This window comes from Globicephala melas, chromosome 1 (assembly GCF_963455315.2).
Source record: "Globicephala melas chromosome 1, mGloMel1.2, whole genome shotgun sequence".
NCBI classification, from domain to species: domain Eukaryota; kingdom Metazoa; phylum Chordata; class Mammalia; order Artiodactyla; family Delphinidae; genus Globicephala; species Globicephala melas.
The window spans coordinates 39911541-39938183 of NC_083314.1; the positions used below are offsets into that span (position 1 = coordinate 39911541).

The following is a 26643-nucleotide window of genomic DNA, read 5'->3' on the forward strand; positions in this document are numbered from 1 at the left end:
ACAGTTGTTATTAAAATTAAATTATATAAGCTTACAATGAGTGCTGAAGCTAAAAGTGGTTCACTTTAATGAGTATAATTTGTACAAGGGTAAGAAATAGTTTAACAGATCATGTATCAGATTGAATGACAATAAATTTGAGAAATAAGTGGATTACGATGTAATTCCATTTTTTAAATCATGGTTGAATTGCAATCATAGATTGGCTACAAGAGTTCAGCAAAAATCAATTAAAGTATCCTGGGAGAATCAACTGGCTATATGGGATTTACAATAAAGTATATTTTATTATTTGTTAACTGTGTTTATATGTCCTTGCTATCAGCAAAATTTTAACAAACGTATGCACATTTGAATACAGAATTTTTTTTCTAGAGCAGTCTATTCAACATTTACCAGTAGACCACTGGATGGGGAAAGTGGGAAGGAGTGGGGGGAATAGTTTAAAACCAAAGGAGGAAGTACAATGTTTTTTCATTTGGGTTTTCAGTTTGCCCTCAGCATCCAACTGCCATGATACACGTCCACAGATGTTAATGCCTAAATATCTCCAGTAAAATACAACCACCCATCCCCACTACTAAGAATTAAAAGCACTTTACTTGAAAAAAATCAACTTTATTTTTTCTAGGTTAAAAAAAATAGAACCAGCTATTAATTTTTGTTGAGAAAATGCTTCTTTTGGTGTTCACATCTAAATTTCTGAAAAGGTGATCTGGTTACGAAAATAATCCCAAATGCGTTCATAAACCAGATCCACATGTGACCAGCCCTTTGCAAAATTTAATTACAGTTGCCACAGCCTTTACATTCATTCTTATCATATATTACAACATGCAGATACACAAAGAAAGACAGGTCAACAAGCTAAAGTAAACATTATGGCATCAGGAAAATGAAAATCCACCTGTATAAAATAAATACAACTTTGTAATAACTGTAAAGAAAATGAAAGCACTTAATACAACAATGGCAATTCAATGTACAACTGTTTCATTACCCAATCATGAAATGAGTTACTGTAAAATGCATAGACTCCTTACATGTAAAGAATTTGTGCATCACAGTCATGTGTTCAACAGTTTTACACAATAAAAATAAAGCCATTCAAAATATGTGTGCATACCTCGCAAGTAGATTACACTTAAAACTTTTTTTTGCTCTTTTAACTGTTTTAAAAAAATATTAAATGTAAAAATCCTCAAATGGAAATTTGCAGAAAAACCCTTATTTTATTTTCCATATAGCTACAGTCAGCCTTCCCCAACAGTTCAGCACCCTCAGCTTATCCCCAGGGTCCAGTTCCTAATTGTTGGGTACCAATGCAAAATGATTACAATAAAGCACCAACCAGCGACTGTTCCAGAGAACATCTGGCCCCTCTGTGACTGAGAAATGTCCAATTTAGGTGGTTTTGGTCCCAAAGGTATTAGTCTCTACTGTCTCATAAAGTGAACCAGTATACTTGCTGCCCAGGGTGGCTTTGACTTTGCCTTTCATGTTAACAGATGTAAAATTCACAGCACTACATTGCAAAAAAATAAGAAGAACCACTTTTATCCATCCTTTGTGGACCAGAGCTGACATACTCATAATGGTAACTCTGGAAGGAGGTCCTATGTAATGAAGGAAATAGCTGACTCTTCCTATTCAGCAATGCAAATAAAATTTTCTTAAATATAAAAAGAATCCAATAAGGCTATCCATGATTAACTTTCTACGATTATAACCAGGTCCCAATAGTTCAGAACAGTCTGTAGGGAAGTGATTGTCAAGAAACGTTACTAAGACAAATCCACCAGAAGTGAGTAACGTGAGCAAAGAATGAGAGGCATTCTTAACACTGATCCAAACACTATTAACGCTACAGGGATGTTCTGAGGTTTACATTTGGTGATTTAACGTTTCATTTTCACAAAAAGGCTCGAGAAAAATTACAATACCGCCAACTCTTGATTATTCATGGATTCCTTTTCTAGCCCATGGATTATTTAGGCTTTTGTGTTTCCTCTTCCTGAAGCTGTCTTTCCAAATCTTTTCACTACTCATTAACAGTCATAAATATGTAGGCAATAGAAACTAATAAACTCAAATCATTTTTTTAAATTAATATGCATCCCTAGAAGAAAAAAAGTTTGATGATAATAAAAACTCAAACACCTAAATACAATTAGATTTTTGGCTCACTATGACTTATTACTGGATTAACTATCCAGTAATCTCTAGTTCTTTTACTGTGGAAAATTAAGGGTTGGTTGTAATATTAACAACTACTTAATAACATGGCAGATCTGAACTCAGAGCTAGCTTTAAAAAAAATCTACTATTTAGATTCTCAACTCGTTTGCCCACCCAAAACATCATTTTCCATTCTGTAATTTTCCTTTACCTTCTACTGGCATATAGGTTTCTCCACAATATCTGTATATTTCAACACCAATGAGAGTTTCTGAAGTTAAGCATGAACTGCTGGGGTGGTCACTTCTGTAGTCACTGCGCCTGCCTGTGGCCAAGCAGATGCTCCCCTCACTGCGACTCGTTGAGACCAGGGTCCAGCAGGGAGTTCTCAACCCTCTCTGCTGTGTGAATCTAGGCAGATCAGCTGAGACCAAGAAGTGCTGAGATTCTACAAGGCATAAAATTGGCACAGTTTTATTTTCTTTCCCCTTGACAAAATGTATATTTTCTAAACATCCTTTGATCCCACTTTGCAAAGAAAATACAAATTAGGACTTTTAATTCAGTTCTGTACAGTGGCATATTGCTGCTTCCCTGATTGCCATATAAAAACATGGATTCTCTCTTTACATTCTCTAGTACAAGCAGGAGAACTCCAGTTACTGATAACGGAAAGCACTATCAATGCTCTCAAACATTTTGCCAACAGAAGAGAGAGAACATGTTGATGAAGGATCAAAGAGGGATAGGGCAGATCAAATACACATCTATTTACAACTCACAGATCTATTTTCAAAAGTTAACTCACACATCTACTGGTATTTGTCACTCTACAGACTGTTGAAATGACTGCACTGGAAAAGTAAAGCATCTTACATAATAGTCTGTTTAACATATACAGTATATTAAACAATACCACGTTCCTTTGGAGCACAGTGATGGCAAAAGTGGCCCTAAACCACATTTATATATGCATGTATGCATTCCTCTCTCTTTTTTTATTTTCTTGGATGGGAGAACTGGCCACGCTATCTGCGGCTTGCTTAGCAACGAGGAAAAGGTCTATTGGCTAGGACTGTGCGTGCCATACTCGACAGTAAGCAACTTATCCTCCAGATGGCTGACTAATCTCTCAAATGAACAATTTCAATTCATCTTGTCAAGTAGTGTTTGCTGGGCCTCGAACAAAAGCATCTTTAAGCTTCTATCCGTCTTCCTATCATTATCCATACCTCTATATTGAGATTGGCTTCACCTAGTCACTGTCACTGTAAAACACATAAGGAAATGCTTAGATTTCAAAAAAACTGCATCTTATAACAACCATTACCAAACTAAACACATTAACACTATCTTCTGCATTTCACCAGTAGTAGTCTAATATTCAATGAGGTATTTCAGGTAACGCATCATTCTATTTCACATAGGCATTGAATTAGCCCTAAAGATGAAGATGCTGTGGGCTTTGATTTGGTGTTGCTTTGCCTTTCCCACATAACTGGGAGAAAATTCACATCTTTCCAGTTTTTTTTGGTTTATTGAAAAAAAGATAACACTAGCCTTTACTTTTATTTTCTGGCTACTTCTCAAAATTGTCATTTGTACGATTAGTGGCGATAGGGGAACCTACAATGCTCACATCACAGATAACTACCACTGACTCACTAGGATCTAAATAGTTTTATAGTCCCAAGCCAAAAAATAGCCTCTCTCTCAACACTGGGAGTGCAGGTGATGGGCTGATGGCATGCCAGCACTTTTTGAGAAGTGTTTGGTTCTACTATGAGGTCAATCACATGAACATAGTGACAAATTTAAGAAAAAGAAGTTTTGTAGAAATAGAAACTTGACTTTATCCTTTCCAAAGGCAATTGGAAGAGACTGAGAAGCCCTTTTGCTGGTCTCTCTCCTGGTTACACCACTCTGACATGGGCAGCTCCTTGATGTGCTAAGGGAACACAGGTTCCGGGGGTGCCATGTGAGAACTTGTCACCACTGGAAGCCAGCGCCTGGCTTATCTCTTATTTTTCTAATTAACTAGTCTATTTCACCTTAAATTGATCATTCAAATGTCTTACCTTAATTTGTTTCAACCATCCCCATATGCATTTAATGCTAATATGCAAAATGGAGGAAAAAAAAAAAAAAGGCTCTGAGTGGGACGGAAGCCTCGGTGTGGTTGGTGCCCAATGCAGGCAGCGCTGGAGAGCGCCAGAGCACAGATCCACGTGCAGACAGGCAGCCTCTCAAAAATCCCACTCACTGATTATGCTTATGTTTGTTTTTAGGTTATAGTACTAATCCTTTGCTATATATGCATCTGATAAAAGTGCATTTTGTAAAAGACAATCATCAACCTATGATATGTCTTCTATACAAGAAGATAAATCAAATGACCCACCCCTCATACAAGGGGAAGCACTAGTGCATGTAAACACAGCATTGGACTGAGCTGGTCTTTCTGAAGAACACATTCTAGTACCAGAATATGTCCAGTGGACACTGCTTTGCCCCCCAGAGTATGCTTGACACTGAACTTCATGGAGCTGTGGAGGACCGGAGTGTCGCTGCGAACAACAGGGAAAGAGTTCTTCAGAAGGTGCCAACCAGCTCCCCTCGAGGTTACCAGTAACACAGCAAGAGTTGGTGGATATGAGGGCGCTCTACAGCACTGCCTAACAGAGACTACTAGCTAAAAGGAACGGATGCGTACAACTTTCTGAGCTTGAACTAGATTAACAGGTATATCTGGTGGCAACAGAATTTGTCTCAGAGAGTCTTCTAGGATGATTTTATGATTTCCTCTTCTCCAAAAGTGATGTTTGCTTAAATGTGTGGTGGAGTGTATCTTTTTAAAACATGAAAAGTCCTTAAAACATATTTGCAGGTCATTATATTATTGATCCTCATTTTAGTAGAGTTTTAAAATATCCCAAAGGGGGATAAATATTAATCCATCCATTGAATTTCCTTTTCCTTTTTTTTTTTATATTCTGATTTGTACATGTAAAACAATGCACGCTTATGAAAGTCCAAGCTCCTGTGGTGACCTTGACAAGTCCAAGTCAATTCCTAAAACAGGCAATGGTAAAAATACTGAAAGATGCTGTACCACATATAGCCTGACAAAAATGCAAAAGACTGTATAAGAAATAGCCACGTATTGCTGAGCGTCATTTCCCTGGAAACAGCTTCCTCATGGCCCTTGGGAGGTGGAAAAGCCCCTAAAAGACAAGATAGAAATATTAATTTGTTTTACTGTGGTGGTAGGTGTCCTAGAATAAAAGTTGAACATTAGTTTAACTAGAGTTTTTTGCTCTTGTTTTTTTTTAAAGCATCTTCTGTGACTTCTTGTTGCTCTTAAAGAGCGATATCATTTGAAATACGATTTTCAAACCGCTAAGCCTTTTCCTGCCTCCCTGAGTCTTCGCCTTTATTCTCTGGCTGGTACGCTCCTCCTCCACCTCAGTGAATGGCAGGCTCCTTGCATTCTTCCAATATCAGAAAAATACCACCCATCTAGTCTCCCCTTCCCCCGTCAGTCACTCTTATCTCCGTGTTTATTTCCTTCTTGGCACTTTCCACAATCTGTATTGATTGCAATCTACCTTTTCTTTTTTCTACAGACTGGTTTACTCTCTGTCTCCTGCTGGAATATAAACTGCATGACAGAAGGCACTATGGCTGCATTGTTTTCCACTGCATCCCTATAGATTTCCACAATGGCCAGGACACAGGATGTGTGACTCAATTAAATAATTTCCAGGGAATTCCCTAGCGGTCCAGTGGTTAGGACTCTGTGCCCTCTGTGCCAAGGGCCTGGGTTCAATCCCTGGTCAGGGAACTAAGATCCTGTAAGCCATGTGGCGAGGCCAATAAAAAAGAAAATATTTCCAGGATAGCATAATTTATACTAATTCTTCTATTTACAAATTAAATGTTTTTGCCACAAAAGGGGTTGTAAATTACTGATATTATTTTCAAAAGGCAATATGGTTTATGGAATATGTCTTAATAATAAAAAGAGAAACACAAAGTAAACAGATGTCTGTAAATTCTCTTCTGGAAAGGAAGGCTAGACCACTTTGGAGCAATATTACCTAAGGTCATCCTGAAAACACTCTTCAGCATTTCAAATAGTCTTTGTCCTTGCTGATAATCCCCTAGGATAAGCTGATTCAAGAGAGGATTTGCTTCTCACAAACAATTTACAGAGAAGGCTTTTAAGTTTCAAGGTCTGTTATACAAATAGCTTTCTTAAAAAGAGTTACTATTATTGTTGCTACTATTTAGGCCAAATATCATAAAGAGATTGAGACTGAAAAAGAAGACAGATCTTGCTGGCCTTTTAATCACTTGATGCCTTCTTAGATATCCATCCTATCTCATCTTGAAAGAAATTTCTAGAGTAAGACCAAGGAATGCACACAGCAGAGAGAGGCATCTTGTTCAACTAGTCTTACTAGAAATTCTAATGGCATACACAATGCCCTACTCCTGTCATATTAATATGCACTACTCCAAAGCCCCAGGGTTGGAAAGTTGAGGAAGGAATCCTATTGAGGACAAAGTGAAACAACCCTAAACATAAAGAAAAAAGCCTTAAAGGTAATTAACAGCATCAGCCTTTGCTTATTAGTATTAGACCTTCTGTAGTCTGATTCAATATCTACTTTACTTCTGTACCAAAAAAGTCTAGGTGGGAAGAAAATTGGGCCTCTACTAATCTAAAACCCCATGGCTATTCTCAGGCCCGGGACAACTTTCTCTTCATCTTTTTATCCCTATTGCAGGGTCTAGAAAATAGACCCATGGCACAGCTAACTGTGAAAGCACTTTGGTATGCCTGGTGTTCTACCAATGTTATTTCCTTCTTTCCTAACTTCCTTTTTTTCCTCCCTCTCCCCTCCCTGCCTCCTAGGTCTTTTTCGCTCGTTGTAGTTGTCACAGAACGTAGAGAATATTGAGTATAGAAAAGGGATCTTAGGGTAAATGTCTCCCTAGGAGAAAAATGTAATAAGGTTATATCCATGAAAACTTAACATGTAACTTTATCCCTCCATGTAAAGAAAAGAATAAAGCATGTGAAAATGCAGTTATTTATTTATTTGGCCACACAACATGCGGGATCTTAGTTCCCCAACCAGGGATTGAACTCACGCCCCCTGAAGTAGAAGTATGGAGTCTTAACTCCTGGACCACCAGGGAAGTCCCTGAAAATGCAGTCAAAAGTGATCTGAAACAACTGTATGGTGACGGTCTCAGTCAAACAATCAAGTACAATGCCAACACATGAATGATATTTGCTATTTCATAAAACAGACCATATAATCGCAAATGTATGCTGGCCGTCTTCCAGACTGTGTACTCTCTTGAACTAGATCCATTTATATAAGGGATACTCACCATTTGATCTTTCCACACTGGCTGATGAAGAGCCTGAATAAATTTCACATAAATCTGTCTTTATAAAAATTCTAAGCTGAAATTCTTAAATACAGAAATACTGTGATTCCTTTAGGGTATCGGAAGAATCGAAAAATGGTTATCTCCCCTAACGTACATCTTTGAAACTATCAGTAACATCAGGAACATGTATAATAGGACTCTGTGTACCTGTTTCATAAAAATGTGATAAGAGGTCCTCTTTTTCAATAAAACGCTGATAGAGCCAGTCAGCAAGGTTATCAGTCTCCAGGGGTATATCTTTAATTGGAAAGATCCTATCAAGAGTCAGAAAAAAAGCAAAAACTACTTTAATTCAGAAGTCAGAATCATTCAGAACCACAACTTAGCTTTAGATTATCCTATATCTACAAATAATTATTGAGAAACACCTGTCTCCCCATGTTTGTAGGTTTAAGTAGGAATGGTTTTTGGAACAGGTGAAGTTGGTTTTTCTTTTGTTTTTTTGCGGTACGCGGGCCTCTCACTGTTGTGGCCTCTCCCGCTGTGGAGCACAGGCTCCGGACACGCAGGCTCAGCGGCCATGGCTCACGGGCCCAGCCGCTCCGCGGCACGTGGGATCCTCCTGGACCGGGGCACGAACCCCTGTCCCCTGCATTGGCAGGCAGACTCTCAACCACTGCGCCACCAGGGAAGCCCCAGGTGAAGTTTTAAAATGCAGTTTCTTTAGAACACATTTAGAGTACTCAGACGCTAGGCCAAATAATGCATCTTGGCAATGTTCCTTTGGTGGGAATGCCTATGAACCAGACAGAATCTACCTAAATTGGTGTCTCTTTGTTAATCATATCAGAGATACTGGTTTCATGAGCAGGGCCAACTCTTTCTGACTGGGCGTGGTTGCTGGAAAATGATTCTGAAGAATCTGTGTCTGTGTCCTTACTCAACAGGAAATGGCCTGGCATGATCAGTGATATATATCTATTGCGAGTGAGAACAGAACAGTGGCAGCATGAGTAAGTGCAATACTAGAATTGACCTTGAAAAGGCGTTTCTTTTCTTTTTTGTTTTCCAATTTTGAGGGGGAGGTGTTATTTTTTTTCTTCATCAAAGGTGTAAAGGTACAGTTTTAAAAATCTGCAAAAGGTTTTTTTGTATGAAAAAATGCAACCCACCTCCTCTGCCCTTTGTTTCTCCCCCCACAGAGGAATCGATTTTTACCTCTTGGTATTTATCGCCATATTTCTTCTTCAGTTTTAGGGCTTATCTACTGACTATCGAAGATGAGGACTAAGCTCCTTCCTCTTCCTGTTCCCACCACACATGTACATCCTTCCCATCTTCCCAATACACTTGTATGGTCATTTTAATTATCACAATATTTGATGTTTAAACTATTATAATCATGTAAATATATTCAAAGGTAAGCCACGTAGTAAATCATGGCTACTGTGCATGTAGTAAATCATGGCTACTGTTCCTTTCCTCCCCAATTTTTGTTCTCCTTAGATTGAGCAATTGCATTGTTTTCTATGTATACATAACCAATTCAACCACAAACTCTGGACCAATTGTCTAAAATTAGTTCTCTAGATCTATCCTTTGAAGGGCCAGATAGAAAATATTTAGGCTTTGCAGGTTATTAAGATCTCTGTTGCAACTACTCTACTCTGCTTTGCAGTGTGAAGGCAGCCATAAACAAGGTATAAATAAATTAGCGTAGCTGTGTTCAAATAAAATTTTATTTAAAAACCAGGCAGTGGGCCAGGTTGACCTGTGGTCTAGATCTCCTCCCAGGGTATTCACCTACATCAGAAATCCTTTCAATTTCACCCTCCTGAGGAAACTTCACCCAGATTCTGGATTTGCTGCCTGTAGTGTTCATCCTGCAAAGCCCCTTCATCATCATCCTGGTGATTCTCTGTGCTCCTGAAGTGCATTTAATGTTTCCTACATCTCATGACTTCCTTTTCTGTATTTCTTCCACATTTTGATGGAGTACATCCTCCAGCAGTTTCTTGAGAAAAGGTACTTGAAATCTTGCAATTGTGCCGATGTCTTTTTTTCTGTCCTCATACCCGGGTTGATAATGTGACTAGATACAGGATTCAGGGTTGGAATTCATTTTCTTCCATCTCTGTTTTTTTGTCCTCCTTTCTGAGATTTCTTATTTAATTTCAAACTTTTTACTGAGTTTTTTTTTTTTTTAATCATACTTTTAGTTTCTAAGAGCTCTCTGAGTGTTCCTTTTTTTTTTTGCGGTACGCGGGCCTCTCGCTGTTGTGGCCTCTCCCGTTGCGGAGCACAGGCTCCGGACGCGCAGGCTCAGTGGCCATGGCTCACGGGCCCAGCCGCTCCACGGCATGGGGGATCTTCCTGGTCCGGGGCACGAACCTGCGTCCCCTGCATTGGCAGGCGGACTCTCAACCACTGCACCACCAGGGAAGCCCAAGAGTTTTCTTTTTTATCATAAGATTTGCATTTTATCAATTTTTTCCATCTACCGAAATGCTTATATAATTTCTCCCTTTATTCTGTTAATGTGATTAATTAAAGGGACTGATTTTGAATGTTAAACCAAACTTTCATTCCTGGAATGTATGCTCTCAGTATACAATATGATGCATTTTAAATATTTTGCTGGTTAGTCTTATATCTATAATCATGTAAGAGATTTGCCTATAAATTTTCCTTTCTTATAATATTCCTGGTTCAGGTTTTGGTATCCAAGTTATGCTGGTCTCATAAAACAAGCTAGGAAGTATTCCCTCTTTTTGATGCTCTGAATTAACTGCACTTAATGTCCTTTAATTTTTCTTTTTTATGACTATAGGATCTGAGATGATGTCCCCTTTTTCGTTCCTGATATCAGTAACATGAACCTTTTTTTTTTCCTTGATCAGCCTTGCCAGGAGCTGATCAAGTTTACAGTGTTTTCAAAAAACCAATTATTTTTGGTGTCATGATTCCTTCTATTGTATGTTTTCTATTTCAGTAAATTCTCCTTTATTATCCCCTGTCTTCTACTATCTTTGGATTGCATTTACTTTTCTTTTTCTAACTTCTTGAGATAGATATTTAGGTCGCTGATTTTCAATTTTCTTCTTTTCTAATGGAAGCTTTTAAGGCTATAAATTTTCCTCTAAACACAGATTAAGGTGTATCCCATACATTTTTATAGATCATATTTTCATTATCATTCTGTTAAAAATATTTTCTAATTTCATTGCAATCTCTTAATACATGGTAAACATTAAATTACTCTACTCACTATTGACGGGCAGTTTCTCATCTTTTGTTATTATAAACAATGTCACAATGAATAACACTGTGCAAATGTCCATTCATATGTGTATATCTATAGGATAAAATTCCGGAAGTGAAACTGCTAAGTCAAAGGCTAAATGTATTAGTAATTCTGAAAGATGTTGCTACATTGTCTTCATAAAGATTATACCACTTTACACTAGCAATTTATGAGAATGCCTCTCACAGAAAGATTTTTAAGCTGGAGAATAATAAAATCAGAAGGCTCTGATTTAGGTATAGAAGATGCCCTGCAGTGTTTCACAACTGGGATATGCCAATTTGGGGACACATTCTTGGGAATCCATCTATGAGCTCTCTTTAAGAAAATAGATATGTTATGTTTTCATTTTAATATTAACCTTAATAAAAATATTCTGAATCATAGCTAAACATGTGAGTAAGTACTGCCATGTGACTTTGGTGCCTATGTTTATAGTCATTTTGGCACAATGCAGTACTACTTTAAAAGGCCAGAGACGTTAACGGGGGACATACTTAAGAGCAAAATCTATTCTCTCACCTCTTAAAAGTCACCTCTCCCTGTGATCTTTAACATCCATTAAAATAAAATGAGAGAGGGGCTTCCCTGGTGGCGCAGTGGTTGAGAGTCCGCCTTCCGATGCAGGGGACACGGGTTCGTGCCCCGGTCCGGGAAGATCCCACATGCCGCGGAGCGGCTGGGCCCATGAGCCATGGCCGCTGAGCCTGCGCATCTGGAGCCTGTGCTCCGCAACGGGAGAGGCCACAACAGTGAGAGGTCCGCATACCGAAAAAAAAAAAAAAAATGAGAGGAGTTCTGCTGCTTGTAATTGTAGAGTAATTCATAGGTAACAGTTATAAATTCTGGACAAAATGCAAAAAGTAATTAGTGGAAGGCACTGGAGAGTGACTAAAGGCAGGCAGATATTGGAGCAGAGTCAACACTTGGCAGACAGGAATGGCACTGGTTTTCCAGTTTTTATAGCTTTTAACCTGAGAATAGTTCCCCTATGTAAGTCTTCCTGGTTGCAGAATCGGAGGACAGAGATTAGGGTGACCACAGCAGTTGTAAAGTGAGGAATCCCAGAAAGAAGTAAGCACTGAGTGGGAGCCACGACTTCTGAGTATAACCCCCACTCAGATCTCTGGGTAACCCCTGAACTATGTATGTATGAGGCAGACTCCAGCAGAATAAAGCCAGCGGACACAGGGAGATGCCCAGAGCTATGCAGGAAATATAACTATTCAGGAAATTTAATCATTTGTTTATTTTTCTTTTTGCCAAATTAAATGTCCTTAATATTTGGATTTTTAGGAAAGTCAGTTAACATCATCCTGATACTAGTGGAATGTTTTGTTTGTTTCTTCCGTGGAAGTGTTTTTTTTTTTTTTTAAATTATAGTATAGTTGATTTAGGGAATGTTTTACAATTAAAAATTAACAATTTAAACTTAAAAATCAAATTTTATTTTTTAAATGAATGGTATTACAAATTACTGACTTTTTACTTTTAGATAATTTAAGACTGTCTTAACACAGTTTTGTAATATAAGTAGTGCTCTTTAAACTATTCACCTCTACCACACTAGGTACAGTCCAATGGTTTGGGAAATTATTCGTATTATTATTATTATTATTTTTTTGTGGTACGCGGGCCTCTCACTGTTGTGGCCTCTCCCGTTACGGAGCACAGGCTCCAGACGCGCAGGCTCAGCGGCCATGGCTCACGGACCCAGCCGCTCTGCGGCATGTGGGATCTTCCCGGACCGGGGCACGAACCTGTGTCCCCTGCATCGGCAGGCGGACTCTCAACCACTGCGCCACCAGGGAAGCCCTGTATTACTTTTTAACCTCTAAAAATATACTATTTCTATAAATATAAAAGCAGGTCTAATCAACCTAAGGATAACTAAGAAAGAACCATAGAGATAAAGAATATCCTTGGGCTTCCCTAGTGGCGCAGTGGTTAAGAATCTGCCTGCCAATGCAGGGGACAAGGGTTCGAGCCCCGGTCTGGGAAGATCCACATGCTACGGAGCAGCTAAGTCCGTGAGCCACAACTACTGAGCCTGCGCTCTAGAGCCTGCAAGCCACAACTACTGAGCCTGCGTGCCACAACTACTGAAGCCCACGCGCCTAGAGCCTGTGCTCCACAACTAGAGAAGCCACACCAATGAGAAGCCCGTGCACCACAATGAAGAGTAGCCCCCGCTCACCACAACTAGAGAAAGCCCGTGCACAGCAACAAAGACCCAACCCAGCCAATAATAAATGAAAGAAAGAAAGGAAGGAAGGAAGGAAGAAAGAAAGAAAAAGAATTTCCTGATTTCCTGAAATAGTACTTAAAGCAGCTTTATAAGGAGAAAAGTGACATTGAATATAAGGCTGAATTAATAGAGGAAGTTTGGGTTTACCAATTAAACTCTTGAAAGAATGTGGTGAGGTTGGCGAAGTACCTATTGCTTTAAATGGGGTGAGTGTGGGAGTGGGGCTGTGTTTTAACCGAAAACCTACCCTTCCATTCGCCTAGAGCAGCTGGGACATTCTCTTGCCTTAGGAGGCAGCCAGGAGGGCAGACCAAATGCTCCCTCAAGAGCAATCTACCTCTATTACTCCGATTCTTTGGTCACCACGGGATTAAAATATTAAAACAACTAATCTTCTAATATGGCAGAGTGTCAAATGCACTGAATACCAGTCCTCTTGGAATCAAATAAAAGGAGTTCTTGTGGGATATAAATAAATAACAGAAACAAATCTTTCCAATACCAATAGCTATCCAATGAAAACTTAGCTCTTAATTTTCAAGAAATAAAAATTATTATCAGTAATCCAGAATGTGCTCTTAAACACAGAGTATTCCACCAAAATCCACAGTATTAGATTTAAGAGCACTAGATAAATTATACTTTCAAAAAAAGATATAAAATAATGCTTAGCTGGCACCTATACATTCTCACTAGAATTTTCATGCCAAAAAGACTCCCAAACGTGAGCTAACAAACACCATGGCTAAATCCTCAATTCAATTATGCCAACTACATATCAGGAGCTAATAAGCACTGAAGAAGATCAACTGTTCGTGCTTTCTAAAACCTAATAACCTAGCAGAGGGATCAGACAAGCAAAAAGTCTAAAATCAGAATGTGGTAAATGTTATATAAGGAGTTTAAACAATTTCTCTGTAAGTTTAAATGAAGGGGTGTGCATGTCTACTTATGATATAGCCTACATGGAAAAGGCATCACTTGAGCTGTCCTAAAAGAGTCAGTAGGATTAAAAAACTTAAAACAAATTTTTAACAGAGTAACAATATGCACATAGCTTTCAAGAATCAGAGCAGCACAAGGTTCACAACGAAAAATAATAGACCGATTTTTTCCCTCGTCAGATCCCTGTTCCCCAGATACAACCCCTTTCAACTTTCTTTTGCTGTTCACTTCCACATTGCTTATAAACATGCTAGACTGTCCAATTTAAAGTGTATTCATTGACTTCCTATTAAGGAAGATAAGGACTTGGCTTTCTTCTACCTTTGTTGTCTGCTCCTTTGGCTTCCCCCTCCTCCTCTCCTACAGTTAATAATTCCTCCTCAGTGCCAACTCTGTCCTTCATAACTATGCTTATTAGTTTATGTTCTATTTATTTTCTTATGTGTCTGTTTCCTCTATCAGACTGTGCTATACTCATCTTTGCATACCCATGTGCACATCAGTGCCTGCTCCTTTGTGGGAACTCAAGTTTGCTGAACTGAATTAAATGCAAAGTAATCCGCCAGCATAAAACATGATGAGGTACCATCTGGAGACAGCGACAATACCACAGGTACAGTTAACTGACACCAGCAGGGCTGGTATGACAAGAATAACTCAGAAATGCGGAAACTACTTGTCACCAAAAATAGATTTATGGACAAGAACAGATCCTGTCAAATTTAACGTATCAGAAGATCTCCCAGCACTCAATTCCCAGAAGCTTTGCTTTGAGCCATCGTCCTTAGGTAAGCTGCTCAGGCCTCATCCTCAACATTCTAAAACGTAGTATTTGTAGCTTCCTCCTGCATCCACTAGAAAGGTTTAAAAAAAACCCCACTCAGCTATGTGAAAAACAATTTCAGCAACTCAGATATAAACTTTTTTCCACTTTAACAGAGGAATAAACCAAGGCTCTAAGGTAGTAAACCTAGGGTCATATAGGAGAGAATTTTGAGTGACTTTTTAAGGTTTGTGTAGAAAGGGAGATGGCAAACACTCAGCACCTAGACTACTGCTTCCCTTCACAGCCAGGGACAATTGAGCCTGTTACGCCTTCCCCTTGAGTCCTGCTCCTTGAAAGAGTCAAAGCCATAGCAAACTAACATGCCACTTGAGGGCATAAACAATGAGATGGCATTGTTTACACCTCAAATTTATTTATTATATCTTTTTTCGTATTGCGTCCTTTGAGACACAGATGCTTGCTGAATGAACTGAACTATCCAGTAAGCAAAATATAAGATTGGTATATTTGCTTAAGAGAATCACTATTATGTTTTCCATGAGTCTAATGACATTTAAAAATTTTTCTTAAGGCTTTTTTTTTTAGAGTAGTTTAAGGTTCACAGCAAAATTGAGGGGAAGGTACAGAGATTTTTCCATATCTCCCTAATGACTTTTAAAATAATTTTTATTTTGAAATAATTTCAGACTCAAAGAAAAGTTACAAAAATAGTACAAAGAATTCATATATATGCTTCACCCAGATTCCCCAAATATCATTATTTCCCATATTTACTTTATCATTCTTTTTCTCCATATATATATTTTCTGATGTATATATTTTCTGATATATGTATATATATATGTATATATATGATCTTTCCTCAATTTTTGAGAGTAAGTTACAGATGGTGTGCCCCCTGAACACTCCCATGAGCATTTTCTAAATACAAGAACAGTCTCTTATATAACCATGCTGCAATGATCAAAATCAGGAAATCAACACTGATACTATTACCTAATCTACAATCTACAGATTTCATTCAAATTTTGCCAAGTGTCCCACCAATGTCTATAACAAAAAAAAGAAAAGAAAAAAGACAGAAACAAAGGAATAAAGAAACAAGAAAAGAAACAAAAAAAAAAGGTACCATGCTTTAGGAAGAGAAGAATAACAGTGAAATAAATAACACAGGGTGAAGTATCAATATCAATAAAGGGAATATATTTTTTAACATCTTTATTGGAGTATAATTGCTTTACAATGGTGTGTTAGTTTCTGCTGTATAACAAAGTGAGTCAGTTACATGTGTACATATATCCCATATATCCCCATACTCCTCCCTCCCACCCTCCCTATCCCACCCCTCTAGGTGGTCACAAAGCACTGAGCTGATCTCCCTGTGCTATGTGGCTGCTTCCCACTAGCTATCTATTTTACATTTGGTAGTGTATATATGTCAGTGCTACTCTCTCACTTCATCCCAGCTTACCCTTCCCCCTCCCCATGCCCTCAAGTTCACTCTCTACGTCTGCATCTTTATTTCTGTCCTGCCCCTAGGGTTCATCAGAACCATTTGTTTTTTGTTTTTTTTTTAGATTCCATATATATGTGTTAGCATACGGTATTTGTTTTCTTGTTTCTGACTTACTTCATTCTGTATGACAGATGGTTTTCTCAGAGTATATGCCCAGTAGTGGGATTGCTGGGTCATATGGTAGTTCTATTTTTACTTTTTAAGGAACCTCCATACTGTTTCCCATAGTGGCTGTATCAATTTACATTCCCACCAACAGTGCAAGAGGGGTCCCTTTTCTCCACACCCTCTCCAGCATTTATTGTTTGTAGACTTTCTGATGATGGCCATTCTGACCCGTGTGAGGTGATACCTCATTGTAGCTTTGATTTGCATTTCTCTAATGATTAGTGATGTTGAGCATCCTTTCATGTGTTTGTTGGCAATCTGTATGTCTTCTTTGGAGAAATGTCTACTTAGGCCTTCCACCCATGTTTGGATTGGGCTGTTTGTTTTTTTGATATTGAGCTGCATGAGCTGCTTGTATATTTAAGAGATTAATCCTTTGTCAGTTGCTTCGTTTGCAAATATTTTCTCCCATTCTGAGGGTTGTCAATAAAGGGAATATTTAATAGGCAAATATACTCCAGGTAAGAAGTAATGAAATCTGAGCTAGGCTATGGCATTGAAATAAGAAGAGGGAATAGAAACAAACATTGCAGAGGTACCTTTCACAGGAAATGGTGGCTGGATTTGAGAGAGAGGATAAAATTTTAAAGTGTAAGAGTCAAAGAACTCCAAAATTTTTATTCTGGGTGAGGGCAGAATGATGTCACCATAAACCCCAATTGGAAAGCCAGGAGAAACAAGTTGGTGTGAAGGAAAATGAGTTCAGTTCTAGACATATTAGGTTTGAAGAAGCAACAGGGTATCCAGGTGGAGGCAAGGAAGTTAAGTGAGGATTTGGAACTTGGCAGAAAGACTGAGAGCTAGAGGTACACCTACAGAGGATCCACTGCTACATAGTCTCCTATTATGGACTCAACCTCCACAGGAAAAAAAAAAGAGGACTAAAAACAGGCTCCTAGAGAAGGTCTATACTTAAGTAATCTCTGTGTGTTTGTGTGTGTATTCCTGTATCAAATGGAAGGTTAGACAAAAAGACCTAGCTAGCCCTTTCTACTTCTCAGATCCAATCCAATGACTTTAAGTAACTAAAATATAAATAATGATCAGTGAGAGTTATGCTTAACCACTATTCACTTAAAAGTTAAACTCTAAGAATTTTTTTGAAAATTTGGGGGACATAATATTTCCAACAAAACTTAATTAGAAAACGAAAAGCATTTTTTGAATACCAATGGCAGGCATTGTCCTTGACTCTAGAGAAATCTGAAAGTGAAAAAAGACGTGGTGAGCCCCCAGAGGGCCAACAAGGTGGGATAGAGCACTTCATTTCCAAAGCTTATTATGTCCAGATTCATATACTGAAAATGACTTAGCAAATCAGATTTTAGGTTATGTCTTGGTTCTATGTTAACATTAAAAATTTCTTTCATGTATATCTATAACTTCTTATAAACATTTGAGAAGAAATTAAGCATATCTTCTAACTAGAGGATAGAGATTTTATCTTATTTGAAATGATGATTCGCCTCTTTCAAATCTTCAACTTCATTACAGAAACACAGAATTCAATCCATAATACAGTCAAACCTCAATTAAGACCACTTATTTAATACCATCAGCATCCTGAATGGTGCCAAACTAAAATGCTTTGTTTTCTTAAAAAAAAGGGAACACAACTGCTGGGGCAGAAAAGAGAAAAGAACTTGGGGGTGGTGAACATAAATAAAATCAGTCAAGCAGAACTAAAAACTTGAAGATTAAATTTAATGTGTAACTTTCCATTTTCCAACTGGAAGCTTTGAATAGTGACTTATGACTAAAACATCCAGCCTTTTCCAGGGAAAAGCTAGGGCCCAGAGGCAAGGCAATAGAAAACAAGAGATGACAAGAAAAGCAGACAGGAAGAAGAGAATCAGAAGTAGAGGTGAAATGAGCAATAATTATAAGTGCTGATAGACAAAAGGCCCATAAGAAAAACTGAAGACAGGACAATGTTTCCTTCTCCTGGGGAAAAAAGCCACTTTTAGTTCAAGAGGCACTCTAATGACCTCACTCCCAGGTAAGTAATTTGGGGGCCAGGGCTGAGGGTGGTAAACCTCTAAACCTGCATCTTTAGTACCTGTGTATACCACTTAGGTGTGAACCACTTTAGTGTTACTCACAGTTACTGGGGAAAGGTGACGTGAAACCTCATTATGTTGAATAACTGATTTGTACTATATTAATTATATTCTACTTTAGTCTAGATTTTATACTAAAAAATTATTATAGAAATTTAAGCCTCACAAAAATTATGGATGAAACACTAGAATATGAAAATCTAGATTATAATTGAGCATTTCAATACCTTGATTTAAAGGGGTAAAATCTATTTGGTATCTATTAAATAGTATGCATTTTAAATGTGAACTTATTAAATTCTTATAACTACCCGACGAAAATGCTTTTGTTGCAATTACTCAGATGATTATTAAACCAAAATTCTACTAGAATTTTGGTTTAATAGAAATTGTGCGCAATTTCTTTTTTCAATTAATACATTCACACTGTAAAAAAAAAAAAAGGCCTAAAATAGTACAAAGAGAAGTAAGAGTCCCTCCCCAGAGGCATTCACTGTCAACAGTCAAATACCAACCATTCAGCAGTCACTGTGCTGCCTTTTTTGGGGGGATGCGGGGGGGACAGGGGAGAGGTAGCAATTACTCTTTGGACTTTTAAGTGCTGCATGCCAAATATACAATTAAATTATAACTAAGCCTTTATTATACTGGTTTTTAAGATGCCTCTCAGTTTCAGAGATGTTAACATGTGAAAAAATATGTATTCTTAATGGGTGAAATATGGTATATGATGTCTTGCTGATTGTGTTTTTCAGAATTTAAATGCAGTATCTAAGAAGTAACACTACTTTATGGGATGGGCTTCAAATATCACCTTTATAACTATCAACTATAAGAAATATAATTAGAAAATCATCAATCATACACATGTTCCCAAGTAAATGTGGCTTTTCTAATCTTTCCATTGATCTGACCCTGCCCTCATACCACACTGCTTTAATTACACTAAGCCTTGACATCTGGTAGGAAGAATTCCTCTGTCTTGTTCATCTTCAACACTATCTTAGCTATTCATTTATCTTTACTCTCTCAAATGAATTTTAGAACCATTTGTCAAGTTTCCAGAAAAACCCTCCTGGATTCTGATCATAATCCTCCTGGATATAATGGATTTGCAATTATGTTAAATTTATAGATTAATTTGGGAGAACTGACATCTCTATAATTTTCAGCCTTCCCCTCTATGAACACAGTATCTCTTTCCACTTATTCAGGTCTTTTATGTTCTTCGATGCAGTTTTATATTTTCCTTCATAAAAGTCTTCTACATTTTTTCTTAAGTTTTATTGGTAGATACTTTATAGTCTTCTTGCTTCTCAGATAAGTATCTTTAAAAAAATTACATTTTCTATTTATGTCAGTAAAAAGGGATAATACTGATTTTTTTCTGTGATGATTTTATATCAAGATTGCTAAACTCTATAAATAGAAGGTGAACTCAGTTTCTTGGGTTTTCTATGTAGACTATTGTGATGGTTAACTTTTTTTTTTTTTTTTTTTGCGGTACGCGGGCCTCTCACTGCTGTGGCCTCTCCCGTTGCGGAGCACAGGCTCCGGACGCGCAGGCTCAGCGGCCATGGCTCACGGGCCCAGCCGCTCCGCGGCATGTGGGATCTTCCCGGACCGGGATACGAACCCGTGTCCCCTGCATCGGCAGGCGGACTCTCAACCACTGCGCCACCAGGGAAGCCCTAACTTTGTTTTTATATTTGAAAACTCTAATGGTTTACACCTATGAAAATATGTTACCTATTTACTTCCAATGGATATGTAATTTGAGTAGTTTTCCTCTTTAAAGGCAGGCTTTTGTGGCAATTGTGATCTTCCTTGGGACCAACTACTCCCTTAGTAACTTAGTTGCCATGTGTTGAGATCTTTGAGGAGGAGATAAATGGCTTATAAAGCGATCAATTCTATCCAGGTCCTATCAGCATCATTTTTTGATATGAACACCTATACACATTTACCTCAAACACTTTAAAAAAAGAAAGGTCTATATTAAAAAAATCTCAAGGAGCTGTTGCAGAATATTCAATAAATGGTTTTGCTGTTGTTCATGCAAAAGACATAGGCATATTAAAATATTAAAAATTTGGAAGTGTAAGTCATTGCTAAATTATCAATTCAATCATTTAGAAAATCTTACATGACTTAATGATTTAAAAACAAATTCCATTTCTATTAATACAAATCTACTTACCCCAGTTGAGTACATATTTATCCTTGATATTTGCCCTTTAAGTTAATTACTTTCACTCAAGAGTGTCAGGCGATCAAATAATCACAGTGCCTCTAGAATGCCATTTTTAGAGACTTTTACCACTCAGTGAAAATAACTACTTCAAATGATATTTTCATATTCAAAATTCAGCATAAGAATGATTTTGAGCCAACGGTTTTCACTATCAATTATAATTTAATATTAAAACATTCACAATGTCCTGAGATAGTACTTTATGTTGGCTTTACGCTGAGTACTAATGTGTAATTCTTACCTGTAATGTACATGTGTGACTACTGGTTTCCTGTATCCAAGGATCCAGGTTTGAATATCTATGGGTTCAGCTTTGGGATAAGCTATGGTTGTATCTATTATCCACTGGAGGCCTTTCGATCTGCTGTCTGAGAACAATATAAAATTGGATCAATTTTTATATTATTTGCAGCAAATAACATAGTATAGAATTATAAAGCGTACTGATATATCCTTTGCTTTAAGAGAATGAACTTTGGCGTTACTGGTCTATATGATGCACTTAGGATGAAATTAAGCATTTCCTATTACATTATAAAATGGCTGAATCTCAAACAAATTAAACAACAGAGTGCTATAGTTTATTGGACATGCATCATTTAAGCATTCAATACAATTATGCAGTATCAAGGTCTAATTTACATTTTATCTCTCATAAAAACTGGCCTACAAAAGAAGTCAGTAGCTAAAGTATCACATCACAAAAGCGAAAAGCAGACCTTAAAACAAAAATCTCCACTCACTAAATATAACACAAGATAATACAAACACCAAGTTTTGTGATACTTGGGAGGCATTAATAAATATTGAAATAAGGTAATGAAATTAAGCATTTTATTGATGCACATGATCATCAGTTGCTGCTCTTGTTCAAAACAAACAAAAAACTCCTTCCATTTTAGCAAGAGTTATATAAAAATAAAGCAATAAATCTGTCTACCCTTTGGTAGGTACAACAGGTAACTACTGTTGTGAGAGGGGCTGGGGAAGTTCTGTTTACTTTGGTCCTCTGCGCGCTGTTTTTATTCCCAGCACGGAGTACAAAGCTGAGCAAGAAGCATGGACATATATACACTACCAAACGTAAGGTAGATAGCTAGTGGGAAGCAGCCACATAGCACAGGGAAATCAGCTCGGTGCTTTGTGACCGCCTGGAGGGGTGGGATAGGGAGGGTGGGAGGGAGGGAGATGCAACAGGGAAGAGATATGGGAACATATGTATATGTATAACTGATTCACCTTATTATAAAGCAGAAACTAACACACCATTGTAAAGCAATTATACCCCAATAAAGATGTTAAAAAAGAAAGAATTGAGACAGGAATTCTCAAAGAGAACGCTGATAGCTAGACTTTAAAGTGTAATGGTCTATCCTTTGTTTGAAGTATTTAAAGGATCCCTAAAAAAATAAAACTTATTTTTAAATATAAGGCCAAATGTACAGTAGGAATCAATAATATTTTACTTAAAATATCAAATAATTAAAAACTGGCCTTAAAGTCTTTTAAAATTTTAGACAACATTCTGAAGGGGAAGAAATAATCATATAAGACATAAGCTTAAAAAATTTAATTTTTAAATAACATATTGCTAAAGGAACAGAATGTATGTAAAGAGACACATTTTAACAAGCTACCAGTGATGTACATGCTACAATGTTTAGGGGTAAAGTACACTGATGTCTGCAACTTACTTTGAAATGCGTTAAAAAAATACAACCAAGATGGACTAATAGATGGATAGAAGGATGGAGAGAGATGTGATAAAGCAAATATAGTAAAGTGTTAATTATAAAATCTAGTTGGCCAGCTCATGGATATTAACTGCAAAATTATTTCAAATTTTATGTATATTTGAAAATTTGTATAATAAAATGGTTGGGAAAAATCACCAGAGTTCAGTTTAATATCTATTAAATCATACAATAAACAAAAAAATACTAATCCTTTTAAAGTTAATTAGAGGGACTTCCCTGGCGGTCCAGTAGTTAAGACTCCGCACTTCCATTTCAGGGGGCACAGGTTCAATCCCTGGTCGGGGAACTAAGATCCCACGCACCGCACGGGGTGGCCAAAATAAATAAATATATAAAAACTTAAAGTTAATTAGATACAACTTAATTTTTATATGTGTAGGGACTGACCGCACATTAAAACAGACATGAAGGCATGGTTTGTGTTTATATGGAATAAAATACTAAATAGTGAGTATGAATACTAAAGAAAATAAAACACAAAATGTCCATACCAAAGCAGAGAAGCAAATGGTAAAATCTAAGTAAAACTAGTTTGGGGGTATACGGTTTTCTAAAATTTCTTATGATTTTCCTAAGCTGCTAGAATAAAAAATTTTTTCTTGATAGGTAAGAAGTGGATTTATTTAGAGAGATACACATTCCATAGACAGAATGCTGTCCATCTCGAAAAGCAAGACTGGCCCTGGGAGAATCACACTCCACAGACAGAGTGTGGGCCATCTCAGAAGGCGAGAGGCCTAAATTTTAACTAAGGTAAGATAAGTAATAAACAATTTCACTTTGGTTATAAACAGAGATTGCTTCTCTCCAAAAGAAAAAACCATTTCTCTTCCCTCTTGTGTAATCAGTATGACAAGTGCCCATTCATTTCTCTGAGATCTAGACCACAGGGTATTGACTGGGTAAAACTACTTAAAAGCAGCGGTATTTATTAGCACAATTAATCCTATTTGGAAGACCTTTGCCTTCAAGCTTTGGCTTGGCTGACATTGCCACAGTGTCTCTCCAGCAGTGAAGCTATTCTGAACCTTCCTTTTCTATTAAAAGACTCTTTCAATTTGTCTTTTTAATAGATGATGAAACATTAAGAGAGCTGACTGCCAGGCAGCTGTTTGGAAAAAACAAATGAAAGGAAAGCTCAGCACAATCTCACGGGCATTATTTCCATGTTTGGTCCTTACCATCACCTAAAATAACACATATTTCTGAGGGCCAATCATTCCCATTTTATTTTATCTGAAGAATATTAAAAGAAATAGCAAAATGTTATTACGGAAACAGGCCTATTAAGTTTCTTTCAGCTTTTTAATTTATAATTTATCACCAAACTTTCATAGTGTCTTGGATGAAGTAGTTCAAAACAGTCTTCATGCTGTTGGCACAAATATCTTCTGCAAATATGCACAATTCACTAGGCTGTCTCCAAGACAGTTGCATCTTTTTTTGTTCAGTTTTGTTTGTTTTTTTAAATAAATAAATTTATTTATTTATTTATTTTTGGCTGCATTGGGTCTTCATTGCTGCGCGTAGTCTGCCTCTAGTTGTGGCTTCGTTGCGGTGCCTGGGCTTCTCATTGCGGTGGCTTTCCTTGCTGTGGAGCACAGGCTCTAGGCGCACAGGCTTCAGTAGTTGTGGCTCACGGGCTCTAGAGCATAGGCCTCAGTTGTTGTGGCACACGAGCTTAGTTGCTCCGTGGCATGTGGGATCTTCCCGGACCAGGGATCAAACGCGTGTCCCCTGCATTGGCAGGCGGATTCTTAACCACTGCACCACCAGGGAAGTCCACAGTTGCATCTTTGAGTATGGTTTACTTTTTACTGGCCATAAAAGTAATACATACTCACTATATTTTTTTAATTCAGAAAAGTATTAAGAAATGGAGAAAAATTATCCATAATGTTACAACTCAGAGAAGCAATCACTGCTAATATTCTGAAATCTTTCCTTTCACTGATTTTCTACTGCCTTATTATTTACATATTTGAGCTCATATTGTTTACACAAGAGTTGTATGTTTCTCCCACCCCGTTAACATTATAGAGCATAAGAATTTTCCAAGCCAATAAACATCATTTGTAATGGCTGTGTTGTATTCTGTTAGATGGATATTTAATAATTACTCATCTGTTCTCTCTTCTGGCTATTTCCAATTTCTTGCCATTAGAAATAATGCTGTGATAAACTACTTTGCCAGTATTTCAGATCATTCCCTTTTGATAAGTATTATTTGCAGTAGAATAACTGAGTAATTTATCAACATTTTAAGACTCTTAGTAAATACTGCCAAACTTCATTAAACTCATTCTCTGTATTAAAAACAGAAAAACTTTCTAAATTTGATAACTGCAAAAAATATAAATCATTATAATTCCATTTGCATATCTATGATTAGTTTCTCAAATTTGTCATTTCTATTCCTGTATCTTTTAATCCAGCAATTCCACTTCTACGAATTAATACTACAGACATGTTCCACAAATCTGTAAGGATATTTACAGGAATGTTGACTGCAGCAGTGGGAATGGCCACGAGTAAGGTGTACAGTAAGGGAGAGATACCTTCGACTTTATACATTCCTATATTATTTGAATAAATTATTGTAAGCATGGACTACTTTTGTAGAAACATTAAAAAGTTATATTTTCATCTTCTCCCTCAGTATTATTTCTGTTTGACAAAAATTATAAATATAAAAAAGAACAATGTTATCTTCTGGAACTCCAGAAAATCCTTTAATTCCAAGAAAAGAAAAAAATGCTAAAAACCATCATACCTAATTCCTTAGCATCTCCTCCTGCTGGACTTCCATTTTCCTGTCGTGCTACAAGTGCATTCAGAATAATTTTTGTTGCCCCAATCCTTGGCAAAGTGACATGTGTAAGAAATGGCAAGTTATTTTTCTTGGCAAATGCCTGACTGGTTTCTCGCCTCTTCCTGAGGAAGCCCCCTTCTGGAAACAGAACAATCCATTTTCGATCTCTGTTCCTGTAATTATTTTCTAGGTGCTTCTTGAGAAGAAGAAGCTGTTGGTCACGATGAGATTTTCCCTAGAAGGTAGACACACATAGAGTAAGTACAGTCACATTTGAAATTTAAAGGCTGTAAAATTAAATAGAAATAACTGCTTCTAGAGTAAATCCCAATCATAGGCTAGAATAGTGATTTCCCCCCACTTACTTCCCCTTTTGACCATACTGGAAAAAGTAAGTTATTAGCACTTACATAAATAAACCCTTCCCCCTGCAGAAAAAAATTGCTCTAATTGCCCCCGAAAGTTCATTCATTCATCATCAGTGAGTATTTACTGAGTACCTACTACTTACTTGCCAGGCACTGTCCTGGAGATGGAGAAGTAAGAGACATTCACGAAGCTTACTTGAATGGGGAAGATATATAATACATATGCATATGTATATGTGCATATGTACAAATGCAACTGGTGATAAGGTTAGGAAGAAGAGTAAGAGACTAGAGAAGCTCAACAGGGTCAGGAAAAGCAGCTCCAAGGAGGTGAAATTTGAGCAAAGAGCTGATAATGTGAGGGAATAAACCATGTGAAGATGAGTGGCAGAGTACTCCAGGTGATGAGGAGAAAAAGGACAAAGGCCCTGAGGTGGGAACATGTTTGGCATGTTCAGAGAACTGTGGCAAGGTCAGTGTGGCTGAAAATTGCAGAGAGAGGCAGAGGACATATAAGAAAGGCCTTGAGCTTGGTTAAGTAGTAGTTTGGGATGCAATATCATTAGATAGTTTTCAAAAAGGGAGAGTCATGATCTTATTTACTTAAAAAAAAAAATCTGCTGGCTCCAGTAACAAAAAGACTACAGGAAATAAGTTAGGAGACTCCTGTAGAGTCTGGACAAGGGAGTTTGATGAGATTCAACTGTGGGATATCGATGAGAGGTGCACACATTCAGGGAAAAATCTGAAAGCTAACAGGACATTCTGATAGACTGGATCTTAGTTGTGAGGGAAAGAGAGGAAAGAGGATAACTTGGAGACCGAAAAGAGGAACCT

At 37.4% G+C, this 26643-nt stretch overlaps 1 protein-coding gene across 5 annotated transcripts in view; it reads right to left on the bottom strand.

Annotated features, from left to right (window-relative positions):
* Positions 1-597: 597 nt before the first annotated feature.
* The window catches only part of LPGAT1 (lysophosphatidylglycerol acyltransferase 1), a 66032-nt gene continuing 39986 nt past the window's right edge, over positions 598-26643 (bottom strand). For all 5 annotated transcript variants that reach the window (XM_060294600.1, XM_030872960.3, XM_030872958.3 and 2 more), the window contains 4 exons: positions 25400-25673; positions 21111-21237; positions 7795-7901; positions 598-5402 (listed from right to left, as the gene is read on the bottom strand). In XM_060294600.1, the coding sequence (XP_060150583.1) occupies positions 5251-5402; positions 7795-7901; positions 21111-21237; positions 25400-25673 (660 nt within the window). In that variant the 3' untranslated portion in view covers positions 598-5250. The remainder of the gene's footprint in view (positions 5403-7794; positions 7902-21110; positions 21238-25399; positions 25674-26643) is intronic.